Source organism: Thermobia domestica, chromosome 12 (genome assembly GCF_964235325.1).
Source record: "Thermobia domestica chromosome 12, izTheDome1.hap1.1, whole genome shotgun sequence".
Lineage (NCBI taxonomy): Eukaryota > Metazoa > Arthropoda > Insecta > Zygentoma > Lepismatidae > Thermobia > Thermobia domestica.
The window spans coordinates 188968450-188989432 of record NC_137465.1 but is presented as its reverse complement, the minus strand read 5'-3'; the positions used below and the strand labels follow the sequence as shown (position 1 = coordinate 188989432).

The window sequence follows — 20983 nt, the reverse complement described above, 5'->3', positions numbered from 1 at the left end:
GATTTACAATAGGTATACGCTGAACTATAAAAATATTAGATGAGTATACGCCGTGTGTGAGATATAGACATATACCTTATAACGTGGGATCTGAATCATATAAACTCCCACCAGAAATAAAAGCCAGGTCTCCTATGCCGAAGCCCCGTGAGCTAACCATACCGAGCGGAAGCTAACTCCACCGAGAAACTTTGGAAGGTAATTCTTTTTTCAAATGTTTGAGAACGCTAATGTTTGAAAACGCCCTGGTTTGAAAACTATAGGATCTTATCGCGAGCGATTCAAAGAATTACGCAGGAACTATACAGTATGGCGCTAAATTCGTTGTACAAAAGCAGAGGAGTGATTCCTGAGAGTAAAACAAACAAAAAAGTTCCTATAAACATAGGGCGAAAACCCCATCGTTTACGTATTATAAGCTGCCGAAAATATGAAAAAATGAATTCTAAAGGCCCATGGCTCCAAAACTATGGGACCTACTGTAGTCGGGTCAAGACTTCACTTAGGAACTAGTATGTGCTCTATCCAAAAATACATGTTTCAAAATCCTAAGGTACTCACGCAACAGTTTTATGGAGGTAGTTGTAGAGTACTTTATATCATAGGTCCGTAGTCAAACTCCCTCTATAAAAATTGTTGTGGAAGCATCCCAGGTTTCTGAAACACGCATTTTGGATAGGACACATTGTAACGTATATCCTGTTTCTAAATATATATTTATATTAGTACTACAATTATTTTGGAAGGATATTAACACGTTACACGCGCACCTGCCTCCGCAAAGACAACTTAAACGTGCACGCTGGAAGGAAGGAGAATTTAATTCCCCCACTAAAAAATAAATTATGGTTATGTTGGTATAGTTCAAGTAACTGAACAAAAGTGGGAACTTATTAAATCCAATAGCTACTAGTAAAAATACTCTCATAGCACGCCAGGTAAACTAAGCTCTACATTAGTCAAATAATAGAGTTAAATCGGATATTATCAACTTTATATCTGTAAACTCGAACAATATAATTAGTTGCCAAATTTTGAGAATACAAAAATAACACAAAATGAATTTAATTTAGATCACAAAATTGAGAACTCAACTATAAAACTCATTATCATTCAAATATCGACCTGCGATAGCAGCATAGAAACAACCACAATGTTAAATGGCGTACTAACTTGCCAAAAGAAATTCTAGAAAAAAAAATTACTTACAGTAGGTATTCCAGTTATAAACCAAAGCTTTCACAGCAATAAACTCACATATTCACAATTTATCAAATACACTACCAACACTTAATTTAATTTAGAAGCCAATTAGGTTAAAACATATTGAATTTTGACACCAAAGGTAAACGTTTTCCTTCCAATTTGATAGCTGCCTGTGATCTGACGATCCCAGGTAGCGCTGCACATGAACAAACTTATCATTTCAAAAATTACCACCAGAGGTCATTGAGAACCATAGCTTTTCTTGAAATGATTTAAATCGCAAATTAGAATACTATTATTATTACAATTCGGTGCAAAACTTGTTATCTCGTTTTAATAACAGAAAAATCGAGGATAATTACAATTTACAATTATTATTTTAGAAAATTCAAAACCTTGACCATTTAATGACATATTACACACATCCTGCCCTCCCGAATTAAAAAGTTAACCTTTTTAATATAAATGTTCCTAAATTATAATCCATTTAATAAGCAATTGCCATAAGGTAACTACTCATAATATCTCCGTTAGTTGATTTGAATCATCCACTCCATCATTCATACCTAACCCCCAAAAAGAAAAAGAAAAAAAAGAAAAAGAAACGAACTAAACAAAATCAAATACTAATAATAACGAGAATCATCCATCGCCATACAAAATACATTCACTCAGGGACCTCTACTTCTAATCCATCACCCGTTAATAATTATGGCAATTAACTCATTAATAAATTATAATAATACAGCCTAAAGTATTATTTTTTTGTCTAATAAGTGATAGATTAATTTGAAATCTTATTCCTCATAAGCATTATCAAACTAATTATCAATACTCAAATTAACAAAATTTAGCTGACTCGGAAATGCAGAATTGATTTTTTTTTTTTTTTTACAGATATTGGCTCTCCAAAACATCCATTTAGGCAATAAACAATAAAAACATACTACTTACATACAGCTGACAAATTCTGCAATAATTGACAATATCCGAAACCAAACTTATTCATGGACACATACATACATCAATGGTAGTCGCGACAATACACAAAACACGGCATTGCAGGCCTGCAATAGAAATAACAATTACTATTTGATCAAAACAAATAATACACAAACAAATACACAACCAAACTAAAACTGTGGTAAGCGGTAACACTGACTGAGATACTCTAAATTAGCCGAATATTTTTTTTTTTTTTTTTTATGTTGCAGTTACATCTCTTCTCTCTCGATACTTTTTAGTAAGGGCTACATGTGACCTACGAACATCATTAGGATTAGCATCAGATCTAATTTGAACACTGTTCTGACCCAGGAATTTGACCAATGTGTATGGGCCCTCCCAACGATAAGCCAAGCTCTTATTAAACTTGTCCACCAATGATGACTTCACTTGCGATTTTATTAATAATTTATCCCCCACCTTATAATCAACAGGAATTCTCTTTTTATCATATAACGCCTTCCTCCTCTTCCACGCTAACTCCATATTACGCATCGCCGATGCCCAAATTTCACCTTTATTCTTATCCACAAATATTTTATCCACATTCCACTTAGTGTCAAGAGGGTCACAGACATTATATCCGTATACTATTTCCACTGGACTACACTTTAGTTCTGTGTGGATCGAATTATTGAGTGAGAATTCAATTTCGTGTATGCCCTTATCCCACTGTTGTTGTTTATCATGGAAAAATATCTTTAACCCATTTTTCACAGAACGTATGTATCTTTCACTCAAATTCGAAAAGGCTGCGTAAGGGGAAATCCTGATATCTTTGATTCCTTGACTATATAAAAAGTCCATGAACAATTTAGATACAAAAATAGAGTGACAATCATGGGCGAAAGCATGTATAAACCCATGCCTACACATTAACTTATACATCTTATTTATAATACTTTGGCTGGACAAAACTTTAATAGGTTCCAGATAAACAAAACGTGAACAACCATCTACTATAATTAAACAATAACGTCCTGATTTTGATCTTGTTATTGGCCCAATTACATCTCCATACCAAAGACCGTTTACAGTCTTTTCATATTCTGATACTAACAACCCCATCTTTTTCTTATTTTCGGCTTTGGCTAATTGACATTCTTTACAAGTGGTTACGTATTCCTTAATATCTTTCAAGATACCAGGCCATGTATAGCGCGAGGCTAATTTCCCAATCGTACGGCTCACCCCTCCGTGACCACCGGGCAAAATTTGTCCATGATAGAATTCCAACAATACTCTCCATAAATTTTTGGGAACACAAACCTTATAGGGATTCTTATATGCTTTTGTTTTCTTACAAAGTATTCCGTTTACAAATTTATAACCTTCTACCTGTTGTTTGCTTTCCAATTTTTTAATTATTTCTGACAAAAAAGGATCTTTATACTGATGCTCCTTAATAGATAAAGATGCATAGGGCATATCCCACATATTTACCATACATAGGTTTTGCATTTCCTCATCACTAGATTGTACATTCTCAATCAATTCGAAATCATGGGTGTTATATACTCTAGAAATAAAATCAGATGTTACATTTAAATTTGACGATATGTGCTTAACATCAAAATGAAAGGCAAACAACCTATGCAATAAGCTACCATATTTTTTTACACGTTTAATATTCTTGAGGGCATAAGACAAACTTTGATTATCTACTAATAATTCAAATTTATTATGTAAATAGATTTTAAATCGTTCTAGAGTCTCCACTACTGACATCAATTCAAGCAAATAAATGGGCTTACTATAATCATAAGGACGTAATTTTCGACTGAAATACGCTACAGGTCTCAAGTAGCCTTCTGAATCGTACTGTTGGATCACCCCTCCAAGACTTTTTAATGATGAATCGCAACACACTATAAACTTTTGGTTTAAATCGGGTAATTTAAGCACAATGTGGGATTCGAACATTGCCTTGATATCATCTAAGGCTTTTTTCTGGGCGGGTCCCCAATGAAATGCCACCTTAGGAGATCTCAATTCATTTATTGGATGCATTATTTCATGAAAACCAGGCACGAACCTTGAGTAATATTGCAAGAATGAACATAAACGCAACACCCCCCGACGATTTTTTGGTGCTGGTAAGTTGCGTATAATATCTAGGCGAGCAGGATCCATTTCAAATTTATTATATTCAATAATATGACCTAAATAAGAAATTCTGGTTTGAAACATAACACTTTTATCAAGTGACAGCGTAATACCATTTTCACGAAAAATATTCAACACTTTTGTCAACAATTTCTTATGCGAAACAATATCTTTAGAAACCAGTACGACATCATCAAAAAACCACTCCAATCCTTCCTCTTTTAAGGGATATAACAAGTCTGTCATAAGTTTTGACAACAAGTAAGACCCCACAGATAATCCGAAAGGTAAATAACGAAATTGAAAAAGGCCTCTGTGCGTCAAAAACGCAGTATACTGGCGCGAATTCTCAGATATCTTCAGTTGTAGATAAGCTTTACGTAGATCGATCACACTAAAGATACGCCCTTGAGATAATTGTGCAATAACATCCTCAATAAGCGGAGTATATTGAGAATTAACCAACAGTCTGTCATTCAAACCTTTGTAATTGACTACTAATCTTCTTCCCCCACTCTTATTTTTAACTAAAAATGCAGGAAAAGCCCAACAACTATTACTTTTTTCAATAATGTTCTGTTCTAACCAATCATCAATAATTTTATCCATCTCCTTCTGTTCACTACGTGAAATCGGATATGCTTTATTTCGAATAGGGGTTTCATCAGTCACTTTTAATTCATACTCAAAGTTTTTAACTGTTCCAATACGATCACTGAAAACGTCAGAATAATTAACAACCAATTCACTTACATACCTTGGTAAATCAGGATCTTCATTCACCAACTTGGGATCGACCAAAACCTTGGTAGCCTGCCTATTAGGAGTTCTCGTATCCTCTCGTACATTGGATCCATCCCCCTGTGTACCAGACTGTTGAAAATTATGTACCACCGCCCTGGATGTAGCTCTGCTGTTTGAACCTGTTTCTGCTTGCACACCATCGCGAGACGCCTGATGTTCCACAAACCATTTAGAAGTCGGAACCTTATGGGACCTGGAATGATTAGTTTCTGCGGCAGAATCATTTTTCAAAAGAGTAGGGGTATTATTTAACCTTATTGGAACTTTAACTTTTCCACCATCTATTATAAATTGTTTCTTGTTAATGTCTATTGCTCCTTTAAGAAAACTAATTCCGTCTATTCCTATAATAAACTTAGGTGACAAGTTTTTATGCAAAAAGAATTTAAGTTTGTAAGTTAAACCACCAATTTTTATCGGTAGAACAACACACTGATCTAAATAAAGCACTTCCTTTCCAATCCCCACTCCACGAAAAGTATCTTTAATATATTGCACTTTCCAGTTAGTGTTTTGTTCCCACTCTTTAAAAGAGTCTATATCACAAAGATTCACTGTACTGCAAGTATCTAAGGCTCCTTCTATCTTTCGTCCCAAAAAATACGCATCGATAAATGTAGCTATAGGTTTCCTATTATCCTCGGTTGACGTTCTATTCATCAAGGCCGCCTGTTGTTTTTGTTGTTGCTTTTTATACATACAATTTATAACCTTATGATCCCCGCCACAAAAATAACATTTTATTCTCTTTTTACACTCAATAGAAAAATTTGACCCGCACATTTCATCATAGACTAATTTTGATCTTTCATAATTCACATATTTAACAACTTCCTCATATAGTTCTTGATAAGTTGATGGAATATTATATTTAAAGATTGCGTATCTAATATCTGGTTTCATACCCTGTAAAACATTCACTTTAATACCCTCTTCATTTAGAGTGCCTTGAAACACCACATAAGCATCATAAATATTGCTGATATATTCTAATATATTTTCATTCTTGCTCTGAATACGTTCAACAAACAATCTATTTATTTCTCGTAAGCCTAATGGTGTCAACAGAGAAGTTCGTAAGGCACGACATACCTCCAACCAGTCATTAACATTGCCCAACAACTTAAGTAATTCTGTATTTAATATCCCAGTAGTTTTTCCAATAGCCAACATCATAATACATTCTAAGGGAAACAACCTCAGTTTATTAATTTTATAAACAGAAAGCAAAAACTGAAAGAGTTCTATATCTTTGCTTCCATCACAAAAGGGTATATTACGAGCAAAATCGTTTAAAGATTTTTGTGCTGAATGAGTAACAAGTTTACTTAAATCTGTTCTCAAAACAGAAGCATTAGTATTGCATGTGAAATTATTTACAACCGATTCTGAAGGAAATATCTGAGTTCCAGCCAAGTGCGAACGAATTGCTCGTATTTGTGCTGATAAGCTACCACCAGCTGTTGGAGGTGAACGGCCTTGACCGCCGACTGCTGTTTGCTCGTGGCCACCAGACACCCCCGGGCGACTAGGCGAAGTCTTAATACAAACATTATCACTCTGATTTTTATTGCCACTTGCAATAACAAATGAATCATTTTCTACCGTATTATTCTTTCTAGCGTCATTCAAAACGCCAAGATCACTAGCGTGATTTTCCACACTAGGATTTGTCAATTGAGTTTGGTTAATTACTAAAACTCCAGTATCACCATTTTCGAAATGATCAAGTTCAAGACGTAGGTCATGATTAACAGGTCCGGTCGCCATCTTACGAACCACTCGGTGACGCTCAATACAATTTTAATTACTTACTATTTAACTATAATGCAACCCTTTTACAAAATAATCCGGCTCTATCTATCACATAACAAGAAATAATAACATATTTCACATTCCCACTCACCAACTGAGATCACAGGCAGCTATTTAGATTTGTAACGTATATCCTGTTTCTAAATATATATTTATATTAGTACTACAATTATTTTGGAAGGATATTAACACGTTACACGCGCACCTGCCTCCGCAAAGACAACTTAAACGTGCACGCTGGAAGGAAGGAGAATTTAATTCCCCCACTAAAAAATAAATTATGGTTATGTTGGTATAGTTCAAGTAACTGAACAAAAGTGGGAACTTATTAAATCCAATAGCTACTAGTAAAAATACTCTCATAGCACGCCAGGTAAACTAAGCTCTACATTAGTCAAATAATAGAGTTAAATCGGATATTATCAACTTTATATCTGTAAACTCGAACAATATAATTAGTTGCCAAATTTTGAGAATACAAAAATAACACAAAATGAATTTAATTTAGATCACAAAATTGAGAACTCAACTATAAAACTCATTATCATTCAAATATCGACCTGCGATAGCAGCATAGAAACAACCACAATGTTAAATGGCGTACTAACTTGCCAAAAGAAATTCTAGAAAAAAAAATTACTTACAGTAGGTATTCCAGTTATAAACCAAAGCTTTCACAGCAATAAACTCACATATTCACAATTTATCAAATACACTACCAACACTTAATTTAATTTAGAAGCCAATTAGGTTAAAACATATTGAATTTTGACACCAAAGGTAAACGTTTTCCTTCCAATTTGATAGCTGCCTGTGATCTGACGATCCCAGGTAGCGCTGCACATGAACAAACTTATCATTTCAAAAATTACCACCAGAGGTCATTGAGAACCATAGCTTTTCTTGAAATGATTTAAATCGCAAATTAGAATACTATTATTATTACAATTCGGTGCAAAACTTGTTATCTCGTTTTAATAACAGAAAAATCGAGGATAATTACAATTTACAATTATTATTTTAGAAAATTCAAAACCTTGACCATTTAATGACATATTACAACATACTAGTTCTTAAGCGAAGTCTTGACCCGACCAAGGTAGGTTCCATAGTTTTGGAGCTATGAACCTTTAAAGTTCATTTTTTCGTAATTTCGGCAGCCTATAACACGTAAACGATGGGGTTTTCGCCCTATGATTATAGGAACTTTTTTGTTTGTTTTACTCTCAGGAATCACTCCTCTGCTTTTGTACAACGAATTTAGCGCCATACTGTATATAATGCACTCGACTTAAATATCTATATTTCAGAATACTGCCTCACCGGCATAACGAATACACCATTAGTACTTAAAAGGAGTATCTCCACACCCCAACTTCCTATATACAATTCGTTTCTCCTATAATGGAAGATTATGAAACATGGATATTTAGATAGGACGCATGCTAGTTCCTGTATAATTCCTAGAACCGTCTGCGATAAATCTTATACTTTCGAATTTCCGGCAGCTCTTAAGTCTGAAAGGAGGTGTTTTTCGGCCTATGTTTATTAGATGTTTTTCTTTCATTTCATATAAGGAATCATGTTCTGAAGTTTTTCGGTGGAGTTACCTTCCACCCTGCATAGCCACGAGAGATCATTTGCTTTGAAAACTATCGTAATCGAATGCGTACTTTAATCTCAATGCATCATGAAAATATTATTGTGCCTTTATTTTAGACATTAACAAATAAATTAGAGTATGAGAAAAGAAAGTTTTTTGGTGTCCGTTTCAAATTACACTGTTGATAAGTGTGTTGTTAATGGGTATGTAACCAAACTATTTTTTAAAAAATCATTGAGAAGTCAATATGAAGATATAGGTTGAGCAATATTGGGAACAAACTATTTTCCACTTCTTGAATAGTTAGAACTTTTTGTGCTGAGTAAAGAAGTTGAAATTAAATTAAGCAATTAAGTACGTAAGATATATTCTGGATATATGAATCTATAATAGCAAATTCGTTATTATAGATAACTAACGACAATACGGAACCAACAAAAGAAACCATTTTCTGTTCACGGTGGCGTATTTTGTGGCCTAACAGGCCTACCGACAGTAGCCCTAGAATATTGCAATATAGAGTTATTATAATATGAACTAAATTATATTGATAATTTTATACTTTAGTATCTTCTTTCAATGATACAACTTTCTGAGAACGGTATGTATTTAGAAACATCCACTAACTTCTTTGCACGCAGTCTGTCTCGCTTGCTTAAGAGATCTTTGGTATGACAACACAGCAGAAATCACTTCTCAAGTTATTCTACTGCAGCAAGAATTGTGTAGTTATTACGGTGCAATTGCTACTACTTGTCCCTTGTGACAGCTCGCTGCGCTCACGTGGTGCTCAATGCTGCGTTGCCAGCTTTTGCGTCGGATATTGAAACTACACGAGTAGTATACACGCAACAAGAAATTATTCACTGCAAGTAAATCTCAGTTTTATAAAATTAAATGACACAAAATAGAACTAAAATGAATGCTCTCAATAACCAACAGGTCCACTACTCAAGTCAACATTCGACTAAAACAATGTGCATTTGTTTATATTCAAACTGGCAAAGTGCGGAGAGAGTGGAATGTTTACCACTGCAGAGCGAGAGAAATGAGCCACTATAATTGGCTGAACGTGCTGTTACCAAAGAAACAGTTTTTCTTTGCTGATTGTTATGACCACATGCAGGAGGGGAAAAAATAGAGGAAAGCAACTGTCACAAGGGCCAAGTTGTATCAATTGAATTATAGCGCATTCTACTTCGCTCCACCTCTACCCACAGTGTAGGAACGGGCTGTCAGGCAACAGCAATTGCCTCTAGACAAATCAATTTTTTGGGCGTGAGCGAAGGGTAAAGGAAAAATATACGAGTAATAACAGTGCATTTTGGGGGGGTCTCTGGGAATTGTCTTGGACGTCTTGAGCCTCATTCCGTAGCGATTTGTGATAACGCAACTAAAATTTTGTGTTTTACAGTATTTTGCGGTAGTTGGAGTAACTGTTATAAATACTTGTTTCATTATTTGCGTTTCGTTGAGAGGCTCTTATAAACAGAGGCTCCTCCGTTGCTAATCGCCTATTTCAGCGTTCTTTATTACTCGGATAGCTTCCATTTACTCCGGTGAATAGGGTTACAACCCATCCAATGTAAAATGTAAGGATACTTAATGCAACAAATACAAGTATAAATGTACGATCGTTTTTCCGTAATAATAATAAGATAAGTCTTGCTAGTTAAGAGAAAATTATATTTATCTACGTGATAAAAGGAAAGTGTGTTGTAAGGTTTTTTCTTATTTTGAAGACTATAATAACGTGGAAACTATAATAATAATAATAATAATAATAATAATAATAATAATAATAATAATAATAATAATAATAATAATAATAATAATAATAATAATAATAATAATAATAATAATAATGTACAGCTGTTATAAAGATTAGTGGTAGCCCAAGCCATCAAACCAGTATACACCACTGGTAATTTGTTTTTACCCACATAGACGTATTAAAAAGTATTGAAAATTGTACCGATCAAAAATCTGGATTTCCTCCAAAATCAAGATAGAAAAAAAAAAGGTTTCGGATAGGGATGCGTTCGAGTCGATTCGAGACAGAATTTTCCCGACAAAATTTGAGTCGAGATACAGCTCTTCCAATAGAAAAATATATATTTTTCGAGTCGAGACATCACTTTTGCAACACATTTTCGAGACGAGACAGTCTCAAATCTTGTCTCGTGCGCATCCCTAGTTTCGGAAAATAAAATATCCGGATTTCTTTGACCATCCCTACTTCATATGCTTACAATCATGAGTGTTAATCCTTAAGAAGAGACGGGGCCTGAGTTTTCTTAGGATCTGGATATCTTTGCTTGGACACACATACCTGAACATGTCTTTCGCCTAAACCATAGTTATTCAGAAATCGACACTACTGCTTAAAATTTATCAATATCTGGACCCAGTTCTATTCAATTAGTTGGCTGCACTGTTCACATGAATGTAATAATAACTAAACAGACAAACGATCAGTGTGTAGCAGCGACGTCGATTTCTTAATTTATATGGGAGCGAGCATTCAGTTATGTGTGTTTCGATGTACATCTAAGCAAAGATCGAAACAAAGATCCTAGTTGGGCATGCAATTAAGGAACCCAGGTCCCCTCGATCCCCCAGGATCGGAACTCAGCCTGTACCTACAACGCAAATATTTTTCCATATTTCTCTGGAAAACTATAATCAAGGCAATTGTCGATGATTAAATTGACAACTATAATCGTACTTCATAAAGTTGATCAATTTTGTTTGTACAAAAAAATAGTTTGATATAAATTGAACATTAACTTTCAACAGAATGTTTATTTTATTATATTCAAAACATCATGCAAAAATAGTATCCTTTACTAAAATGTGTTCTTTAGCGAAATGTGGACAGGGCATTGCAGTTATTATTTTTAAATTCATGTATTACTGGCTTTGCCCTAATTCGCCGTCTTCTTATATTTGGATAACAATAATGGTGTACATGGGGAAATCAAGTATGAATTTGCAAACGGACCAAGAATACATAACGAAGTGGAACGGGAGAATTATGAATTTAACCGAGGTTCTGGTTTATTTGAACGTGGTTCTAAATATCGACGACAGATGGCAACATGGAACATGCACTCCAGCCACCTGGTGACGAAAGTTAATACTTTCGCAAGTAAATATGTTCTGTCTGAGAGGTTTGTTTTTCTCTCCTACTAGCAACCCAACTTGTTTTGACAGCTGACAGGAAATGAATATGACAAACACTTGAATTACGCTTAAATACGTGCACAAAATTGTAAATATTTGTTTGACATTTTTGACATAAATAATTAATGTAACTATGAGGTCTTACACAATGTTAACAAAAATGTTGGTAGCGCGAAAAAACATTTCCTGTTTTTTGTAACCAATGTAAAATTACGTCGATAAAACAGGTGAATACTGACACATTAACTTTTTATCTGCTGAGCTTCCTGAAAATAAAAGCCATCGATCAGTAATAGTATAAACAATCATATTTAAATTGTGAAAACGGCGGCTCAGTGGTAAAACACTTTTCTCTTTTTTAGCCGGTGAAAGTATCCGAGGGGTCAGGCTAACAATTGTGAGATGAAACCCATTGGGGATTGAAATCAGCGGTGGATCTAGATCGGGGCCGGGGACGTAGGCCCCCAGTTTTTCAGTAACAAAAATAATGTATTATTTTTATATTTTTGAAAGTTTATAGCTATCATAGTCTGAGTTCTGACTGCCCCCTCCCCGTCTTTACCTTCTAGGTCGGTTCGAGTCCCTTTCTATCAGCATGGGTAGAACTCTTAACTGTCCTCGGATGTTTCTGCTTTTGTCTCCCAGTTTTTCCAGTAGTCCTCCTGAGCAGAGGTAAAGAGAGTGTCCGCTTTATAGAGGTGTCTGTTGGTAGAGGTTTCATATATATATATATATATATATATATATATGAAACCTCTACCAACGGACACCTCTATAAAGCGGACACTCTCTAGTACGGACACGGACAGTCTTTCCTGTCTTTTATAGGTATTATTTATCTCCGTATTACGGACACTTTCTCTAGAAACAAGTTGGAAAGTGCAGTAAAAATACATTTTTAGTAATTCATACATGTGTCATAAAGGAAGCATTGTGACATTTTGCCTCCTCAACTGGTTGCTCAGCAACCCAGACGAAGTCTCTGTTTAACAACATTCTCATGTCCTTTGCTTGCATCCACTCCCACTCAAACTGTTTTAGACAGAAAAGTGTTTGACAGTTACCCACAATTTGCGATGACACGTTATGGCACTGTTCCGCTAGAATCTGTAAGCAAGCAGAAGACAAGTTTGGTATTTTTGGCCCGCGGGTACACATATTGTCTGAAAAAAAGACACTACTGGACTGCAATTAACTCACAAATTAAAAGAACATACCGAAAATGTAGTAAGTAGTAGCAAGTGTAAAGAGCAGAGAACTATATCATCTTATTTCCATGTTGTGCCTCGAACATAGAGTATTGGGTGGCGGAGGATAATTCAGGCATTTTTGTAATATTCGTAAATACATGATTTGCAAAAATATTTGTTTTCTAATTGCGTATTACGTTGTTTACTAATTTACGTCATAAAATATTAAAACCTCTCTAAGGCGCACACCTCTCTATAGCGGACAATTTTTGATTCCCCATGGCTGTCCGCTTTAGAGAGGTTTCACTGTATATATATATATATAAGTGGAGGTGTACTTTCCTCAGTACGAGAGGTCCCTGATTCGGCTCCAGACGGCAATATGAATTTATGGTGTACAATATAGTGTCCGTTGGTTATTTTTATGTTCTGTCATTTACTTCCACATTGTCATTCCACCAATGTTTTATAATAGTTTATTGTCATTAATAATCGTTTCTTTTGGCCTTACAGGCATCGTTGAACTATAAACTAGAAATTTCATTCATTTTCAGTTCTCAATTAGGCATAGAAAAAAAGGAAATACAGTATTTACGAAATATAAAAAAAAATCCTTGTAGCTGTTGAATGATAATGTATTCTAGACCTCTTCATGTAAAGATGAACAAATAAGCGAACGGACAGATAACGAAAAACCATTTTCTAAATGTAGGAGTTGATATGTGTATAATAATAATAATAATAATAATAATAATAATAATAATAATAATAATAATAATAATAATAATAATAATAATAATAATAATAATAATAATAAAGTGAGTTTCGTTTCACAGCGTGAAACTAGGATAGGCCTCCAAACTATGCAAATTCAATACTCGATCCTGAAGTAATTCCTCTATAACTACTAGTTCGCAAAAATAAGACCAAAGATAGACCCTGTTCCTCGGACTCTGAATCCATATCAAAAAGTCATTAGACCTACATGCTGTCCCTTATCGTTTTTGTTCAATGGTGGTAAGTGTTGAAACCAGAAATGATTGATTTGAACCTTTTCTGGTTTGAATAGCGGATTAACAGAAGGAATGGGCATGAAACCTATTATTGAGACACTGAATCGATCGCAAGAAACCGCTCCTCTTAACGTTTATTCTGTATGGAAATCCAGAATCGGAAACCGAAAGTACTACTAAATTTCAACCAGTTCCGGTTTCGATAGACTGTTGCGGGGAGACCTTGAATCGATTGAAAAAAAAAACTTGTCGCTATCTGTTATCATTTTTGTTCTATACTGATAAATGTTTGATACCGGAAATAGCTAAGTTGAATCACTTTCGGTTTGAATAGCAAGTTAACGGAGGACAGGAAACTTACATTTGGGATACCGAATGGATCCCAAAAAAAAAGTTCCCCGATATTTCTCACCGTTTTTGCTTTGATAGTTACCTGTCAACAGACCAGGGCCGTAACTTGTGGGGGACAGGGGACAACTGCCCCCTAGGGAAGCATCCCGACGTTCGAGGGGGTCACATTTTAAGACAAAATTTTCTTACTCCTTATACGATACGAACATGAAATCATAAATAAAACATCAAACGGGTTCACTACATTACATAAACAAAACAGCACACAATAGGTAAATAAAACAAAAATGAATCGTGGGCCCATTTTGATATATATTAAGGGCCCTAGAAATAATATTTGTTCGTATGGCTTTGAAATTTGTCAATATTGTTTGCTTAATTAATTTGTCATGTATGGAACGGTCCCAGGGACGTAACTAATGGTCCCGCAGACCTTGCCCACAGAGCCCACATACTCCGGAGAGCCATAAAGAGTAAGAGAAAGGTGGAAAGAGAGGGCCCAAGAATTAGGAAAATTTTTTTCTAGGGGGCCCAAATACGCGTATTAATGCTCCCCCCCCCCCGAGAAAATCTAAGTTACAGCGCTGCAACAGACGGACAGCTGAAAAAGCCGTTTCTGTAAGACATGTGACACTTATGCATAGGATAGTTTGGACATCTACTAATGCTATTTACAAAAGATAAACTTCTCAGCACGTCACAGTAATTCCTAATAGTTAACAGCCATGCTAATTGCGTTATTGTTTGTCTGTTTCATGCTAATAGATTTTGCTAGTGTGCAGACAATTTGCACATTTAAAACTATTGTAATGATTTAATTGCAACTAAAACTGCCTTGCTTCAGTGTAATTATTTCAAAATGGATAGTGATGATATCGAACATTGACGTAGTTGGCTGTTTATTATTAGGACAAGTGACGTAACAATATTAGTATTTGTGAAAACGCAAGTATGTTAATGGACAAACTAAATAAACAAATGTAAAAAAATCAGAGCTCTTAATTAAGCGTGATTTTAGCCTATCATATACAGTGAGGCGAAGGTTTGGATAAACAATACGTAGTAATCCTAATTATAAAAGGAAAACTTGTCAGTATGTGTGTGGCATGCTATCCTGGAATGTTACACAACCCTACTTGAGATTTTGACATGCATTGTAAAAAGACAAGGCACACGAGAGAATTCCTTATAATAAACAATAAGTATCTTAGTGCAGAATTAGGGATTAGATTTCTGGACTTTCGGCATCTAGTACCGTGTTAGCCCGTCACACATATAAGGAATAACGTCCCTCGGCAATCACACTGCCCGGGGAATTGAAGAGGAAGAAATGAATGGGAAAGGAAGAAAACGGTCTGGGACCATTATATTAAGCACTATCCCGGCATTTGCCTGGTGTGAATGAGAAAAACCTCATACGGGGTGGTTGTCCTGAAAAAGCTGTTATACCTTTTCAACTGAGTGTCCCCACTGGGAATCGAACCCGGGACCTGTTGAGCCAAAGACGAGAGCATGTCTCAGTGCATCACGCTGATTCCTAATATAAACAGTTTCGCTAACAAATGTTGCTACGTGCGCTCACTTGATTCTCTGATGCTAATAGTAGATCTCACTACCTGCAGGATTATTGTGTATAACCAAATCGTTGAATAATTGAATTTTAAAAAAAATAATTTGAAGTTTGGAGTGGTTGGTCAAAATATATAAATGGTTAAGCACAGTATAAACAATGGGAACTTTCACTAATATATGGATTTAATATTTAAATTCAAAAATAAATGTGAAACATTGGTATAAAATGGCCCTTCAAATATTTCTTCAAACACTTTCAAACATTTGGACATATCAAAGAGAGAAATATCTTCCTAGGTACTATCTGAATTATCCGAAGCATCCGTGAAAAGACGTAATTTTATTGGTCCACCTCATAGATGTGTCTGCAAATGAGTTTCGCCCAAAATAGATAATGTGAAATAATACAGAATTATAGCTTTATATAATAATGCGTGGGTCAGAGACCTAAAAAAAAGTAGTTTTTAGAGAGTTTCAAAATGTGGTGGTGGAGGAAGATGGAGAAGATAAAATGGACAGAGAGAGTAAGAAACGAAGATGTTTTAAAACGGATAGGGGAGAAGAGAACAATTCTAACCATCATCTTTCGTAGGAAGGCCAATTGGATTGGACATATCTTGCGAATAAGTTGTTTTCTTCATACTGCCATAGATGGAAAGATGGAAGGAAGGAAAGCAAGGAATAGGAAGAAGAACACATTTGATCGATGATTTGAAAAATAGAAGAAAATATTGAGAGTTAAAAGAGGAAGCTGAAGGTCGAGAAACGTGGAAGAAACATTACCAAGCCGAAACCTAAAATTGAAAAAACAAAACAAAAAACTCATTAGTTCCAGGACCCGACAAGAGGTAGAATTTTTAATAATAATAATAATAATAATAATAATAATAATAATAATAATAATAATAATAATAATAATAATAATAATAATAATAATAATAATAATAATAATGCAAAGATGGATATCCATATATAAGTTGTGAAAGACTGAAAGCGATTAATCAAGTTTAACAGTTGTAAATTTTAATTCTTTACACGCAATAGCAATTTTCACTGCCCCAAATCTCTATTACGGCTTTCATTGATACGTCATGACATATTTATTATTTAAGAACCTGCCTTACTAAAAATAATACAAAATTTACCATTTTTCTTTTGCTTGTTTATTCATCAGTGAAGGGAGATAATGAAATGCAAGTTACCACAATCATAGATAATGCTATTCTACAACAGCAAATATGAACCTGAAGAATGTTCAGTGTTGCCATCGATAGAAATTACAGCATTGCCAGAAAAACAATATCCATAAAATCTAAATTAAGGCAGCGAGTAGAGGAACAAACTCAACTGCATGTGGTTACGTATCTTGTTGTTTTTGTTTCCTGTGAACTACTTTTTAAATAACAGTTGTATTTAGTTTGTAATAAACAAAATAGTTTTAACATACAGTTATTAAAACTAAATAATAGGTCTAATGTTAATTAAAAAGTAGTTCACAAGAAACAAAAACAACATGATACGTAATCAAATGCAGTTGAGTTCATTCCTTTATTCGCTGTCTTAACTTAGATTTTAGGAAAAATGTTTTTCTGGCAACACTGTAATTTCTATAGATTGCAACACTGAACATTCTTCAGGTTCATATTTTCTGTTGTAGAATAGCATTATCTATAATTGTGGTAACTTGCATTTCATTATCTCCTTTCACTGATGAACAATCAAGCAAAAGGAAATGGTAAATTTCGTATTATTTTTAGTAAGGCAGGGTCATAATAAACAATTTTAGTTGAAATAACAAGAGAAAAGACGAAAAGTTGAATTAACCAACTAAATGTAGAAAGAGTTTGTTCAAAGAGAACTTCAAGAATCTCTGTGGTAATTGGTATACATAGTATAAAGACAAATCTGTTTTTGTTTGATTAGTGAATTAGATGAACATTACTATGAAATGTATACATATTTCAACTGGAAAGATGTGCCTGATGAGCAAGTGAAATAGTGTATTTGTCCTGTACATGTTATGTATAATACATACTGATACACAGTAGCCTAAATGTTAATAACTAGTGATTATTACTCAATTTAATGAAATAAGATCTTAAAGAAGCAGTCAATACAAATTAGCTGTGGAAGTGCAAGGCTAATTTCTTAACAAATCATTCGTAATAAATTTAATTTAGTGTCATTCAGTTTGTATCTGGAAAATTAAATATTGCATACAGTGAGGAGATTTAATAACTTCTATAGTAACAGAATTTAGGCCTGTCCCTGTAGTCATAAAATTTACAGACTGTACTGCACTCTATCAAGCTCATCCAATTCAATCATGGCTACTTCACTAACATTTCTACGGCAAGAGTAACTATGCTTTAATGTAGGTGGTAGAGAGTAAATTATTTTATGTGCAGCTTTATGATGTATCCTCAAGTTAAAAATAAATAAATAAATAAATAAATCTTCCTTTTTTGTTCTATATTAAGATAACCCCTTAGACTTCCGATAGACTTTTGGGCACCACTTACGTCATTTCCGTAGAAACATGGCGCGGGGTTGTTTTCAGTGAGTATAGCTTATAGGACTTTTCAAAGTCCGTTCACTTAGATAATGCAGAATATATATATATAGGGTGTAACAAAAAGGAAGGCAAAATTTCAGGGGTGGATTCCTTATGGGTAGACAAGCAAACAAATTCATATGACCATATATCGGAAAATCTATCGTAACAGAGTTACGGCCATTGAGCCACCTAACGGTGTGAAATAGTCACATTCTGGTCGCTCCTTAATGTGACTGAATTTGAACCTCAATAACTCAGCCCCTAATTAAGCTAGGAAGATAATTTTGGTATCTGTGTATTCCTGAAGGACGAAGGGTAGGTACCATGGAGGACGGGGGAGTGTAATTACGTGTTTTTTGTTTCTTGCTTCAGCATTTTGGGGATGGCATTCCTTCCCCCTTCGGGGTACACTCATAAAATGTATATCGGAGGAAAGCTTGATCCTTCAATAACACATTGAGATCAAAATTGTCTTCCTAGCTTAATTAGGGGCTGAGTTATTGAGGTTTAAATTCAGTCACATTAAGGAGCAACCAGAATGTGACTATTTCACACCGTTAGGTGGCTCAATGGTCGTAACTCTGTTACGATGCATTTTCTTTATATAGACCTATGATCATATGAACTTTTCTGCTTGTCTACCAATAAGGAATCCACCCCTGAAATTTTGCCGTACCATTTTGTTACACTCTGTATATATATATAGACTCCCTTTATATATTCCCTGTGCTATTCTTTTAAATTAAAATATATAGATAAACAAATAAAAAGTAGTGTAAAACCACATTAAAACTTTTAATTAAACATAAGATTAAACTATAGCTATGCATAATGTAGGAGCAGGCCGAAGGCTTTAGGGCAACATAGAAAGCAGACGTCTCAGTCTATCAGTCACGCTAATAGGTGTCGCTACATGCTCTATCGATTGAGTGCCTGCAGGGGCGGCGCGAAGGGGGTCGAGCCGTGCCACCGCCCAGGGCGGCAAGTCTAATGGGCGGCAAAATTTGAAAAAGAAAATAATACTATCAAATTATAATGATTCGTAATAGGCTCACATGGAAAAATAAAATTGTGTTCACCTGAGAATGTAATTGAACTTACTTCACTCACATTCAAGAAAATACTCACTCAGGATATTCAGAGCATTGCTCCTCATTTTCAATTATCAAACTTCTAGCCACAGGTATCTCGTTCAATATTTCCCTTGCAGTGACGTAGACAAGATTTTGAGCTAGAGTGCATAAGATTATCAAGGTGTCTTTTTGTATTTTTTTTCTATTCAGTAATAGTCTAACGCTCCGCTCCAAATATGCAAAAGGGACACTCCCACTTGAGACAGGCCGTTCTAGCCTGTAGCATCTAGAGATATTTAGATTCTAAGAGTGAGTTTTTGACCAATTTACAAATTGTTCATTCCGAATATAGTAAATCGTACAGCATATTTTTTCTTGAGAAATGTTTCATTTTTGTATAGCTAAAAAAAAATGTTTATGACTTTTTTTCTGCGTCAGTTCAACGTTGGGCCATACTAAAGGAACATATTAGCAGTCTCACTTTGAAATCATTAACCACCTCAAAGTGGGAGAGCCGAATTGATGCTCTGACTCAGCTATCAAATAGGAGAAGTTTATGGTGCCTTACTTCAAATAAGTAATGACAATAGAGCAGATAGAATGGTCGCCCACGATGCTCTGTGTATAGCAAACCAGCTGCGTTACTTTCCTTTCCTTTATTCACTCGTTGTCTGATATGACTTTTTACTTCACATAAACATAGTAAGCAAAAATCTTCAAAACATTGATTCTCATGAGTTGAATGCAGTAGGATTTCTTGAAAATATATCTGTGTACTTTGAGAGAAGAAATGATGCAAAGTTTTAATCTTACTCAGTTGATGCGACAGAGTTGGCATCAGCATTAGATATGGATGATCCACGGATATGTAATACAGTGCGAACTCGAAATCGAAAGAAGAAGAGACAGTTTCAGTGCGAGGCAGAGAATGAAGCTATTGAAGATCCTCAAACAAGATACAAGATCGATTTTTATTACAAAGTTCTAACGTTTAGCTATAAGAGAAAGGTTTGAACAACTTAAATATCACAGCGAGTATTTCGATTTACTTTACGATATAAGTAATTTTAAAGATATGTCACCTGAACTTTTGTCTGAAAAGTGTACTAAACTTGCCAGCATTTTAACAAACGAAGAATAGAAAGATATTAACCCTAGTGATTTGAAAGACGAACTGAAAGTGCTGTCCGCTATAATTAAGCCTAAAAGTTCACCAAAAGAGACTTTAAAATTAATTAATGAACATGAACATAACTTTGCTCCCAATGTCAGTGTTGCACTTAGAATTTTGTTACCCTTACCGGTAACAGTGGCAAGTGGAGAAAGACGTTTTTCGAAACTTAAGCTTATTAAAAACTATCTACGTTCTTCCATATCTGAAACACGCTTAAGTGGTTTAGCGATGATATCAATAGAACACAAATTGGCTAAAACATTGGACTACGCGAATGTGATAGAGGAACTTGCTTATATCAAAGCAAGAAAAGTTTCTTTCAATTAAG

General features: G+C 34.7%; 1 protein-coding gene across 1 annotated transcript; it reads right to left on the bottom strand.

Moving 5' to 3' along the window:
- Nucleotides 1–977: 977 nt before the first annotated feature.
- On the bottom strand, nt 978–8283 carry LOC145666903 (uncharacterized). The gene is made up of 2 exons (XM_081734493.1): nt 5075–8283; nt 978–2273 (listed from the first exon to the last, which is right to left on the bottom strand). The coding sequence occupies exons 1-2, from the start codon at nt 6889–6891 to the stop codon at nt 2231–2233; spliced, it is 1860 nt and encodes a 619-aa protein (XP_081590619.1). The 5' UTR covers nt 6892–8283; the 3' UTR covers nt 978–2230.
- Between the last annotated feature and the right edge of the window lie 12700 nt (nt 8284–20983).

Bases quoted from the DNA above. Each gene is read 5' to 3' on its own strand.
- LOC145666903 (XM_081734493.1), bottom strand. From the start codon at position 6,891: ATGGCGACCGGACCTGTTAATCATGACCTACGTCTTGAACTTGATCAT. The intron at 2,274-5,074 runs GTATGTAAGTGA...TTTCTATTGCAG, and splicing joins GAAGATCCTGATTTACCAAG to GCCTGCAATGCCGTGTTTTG.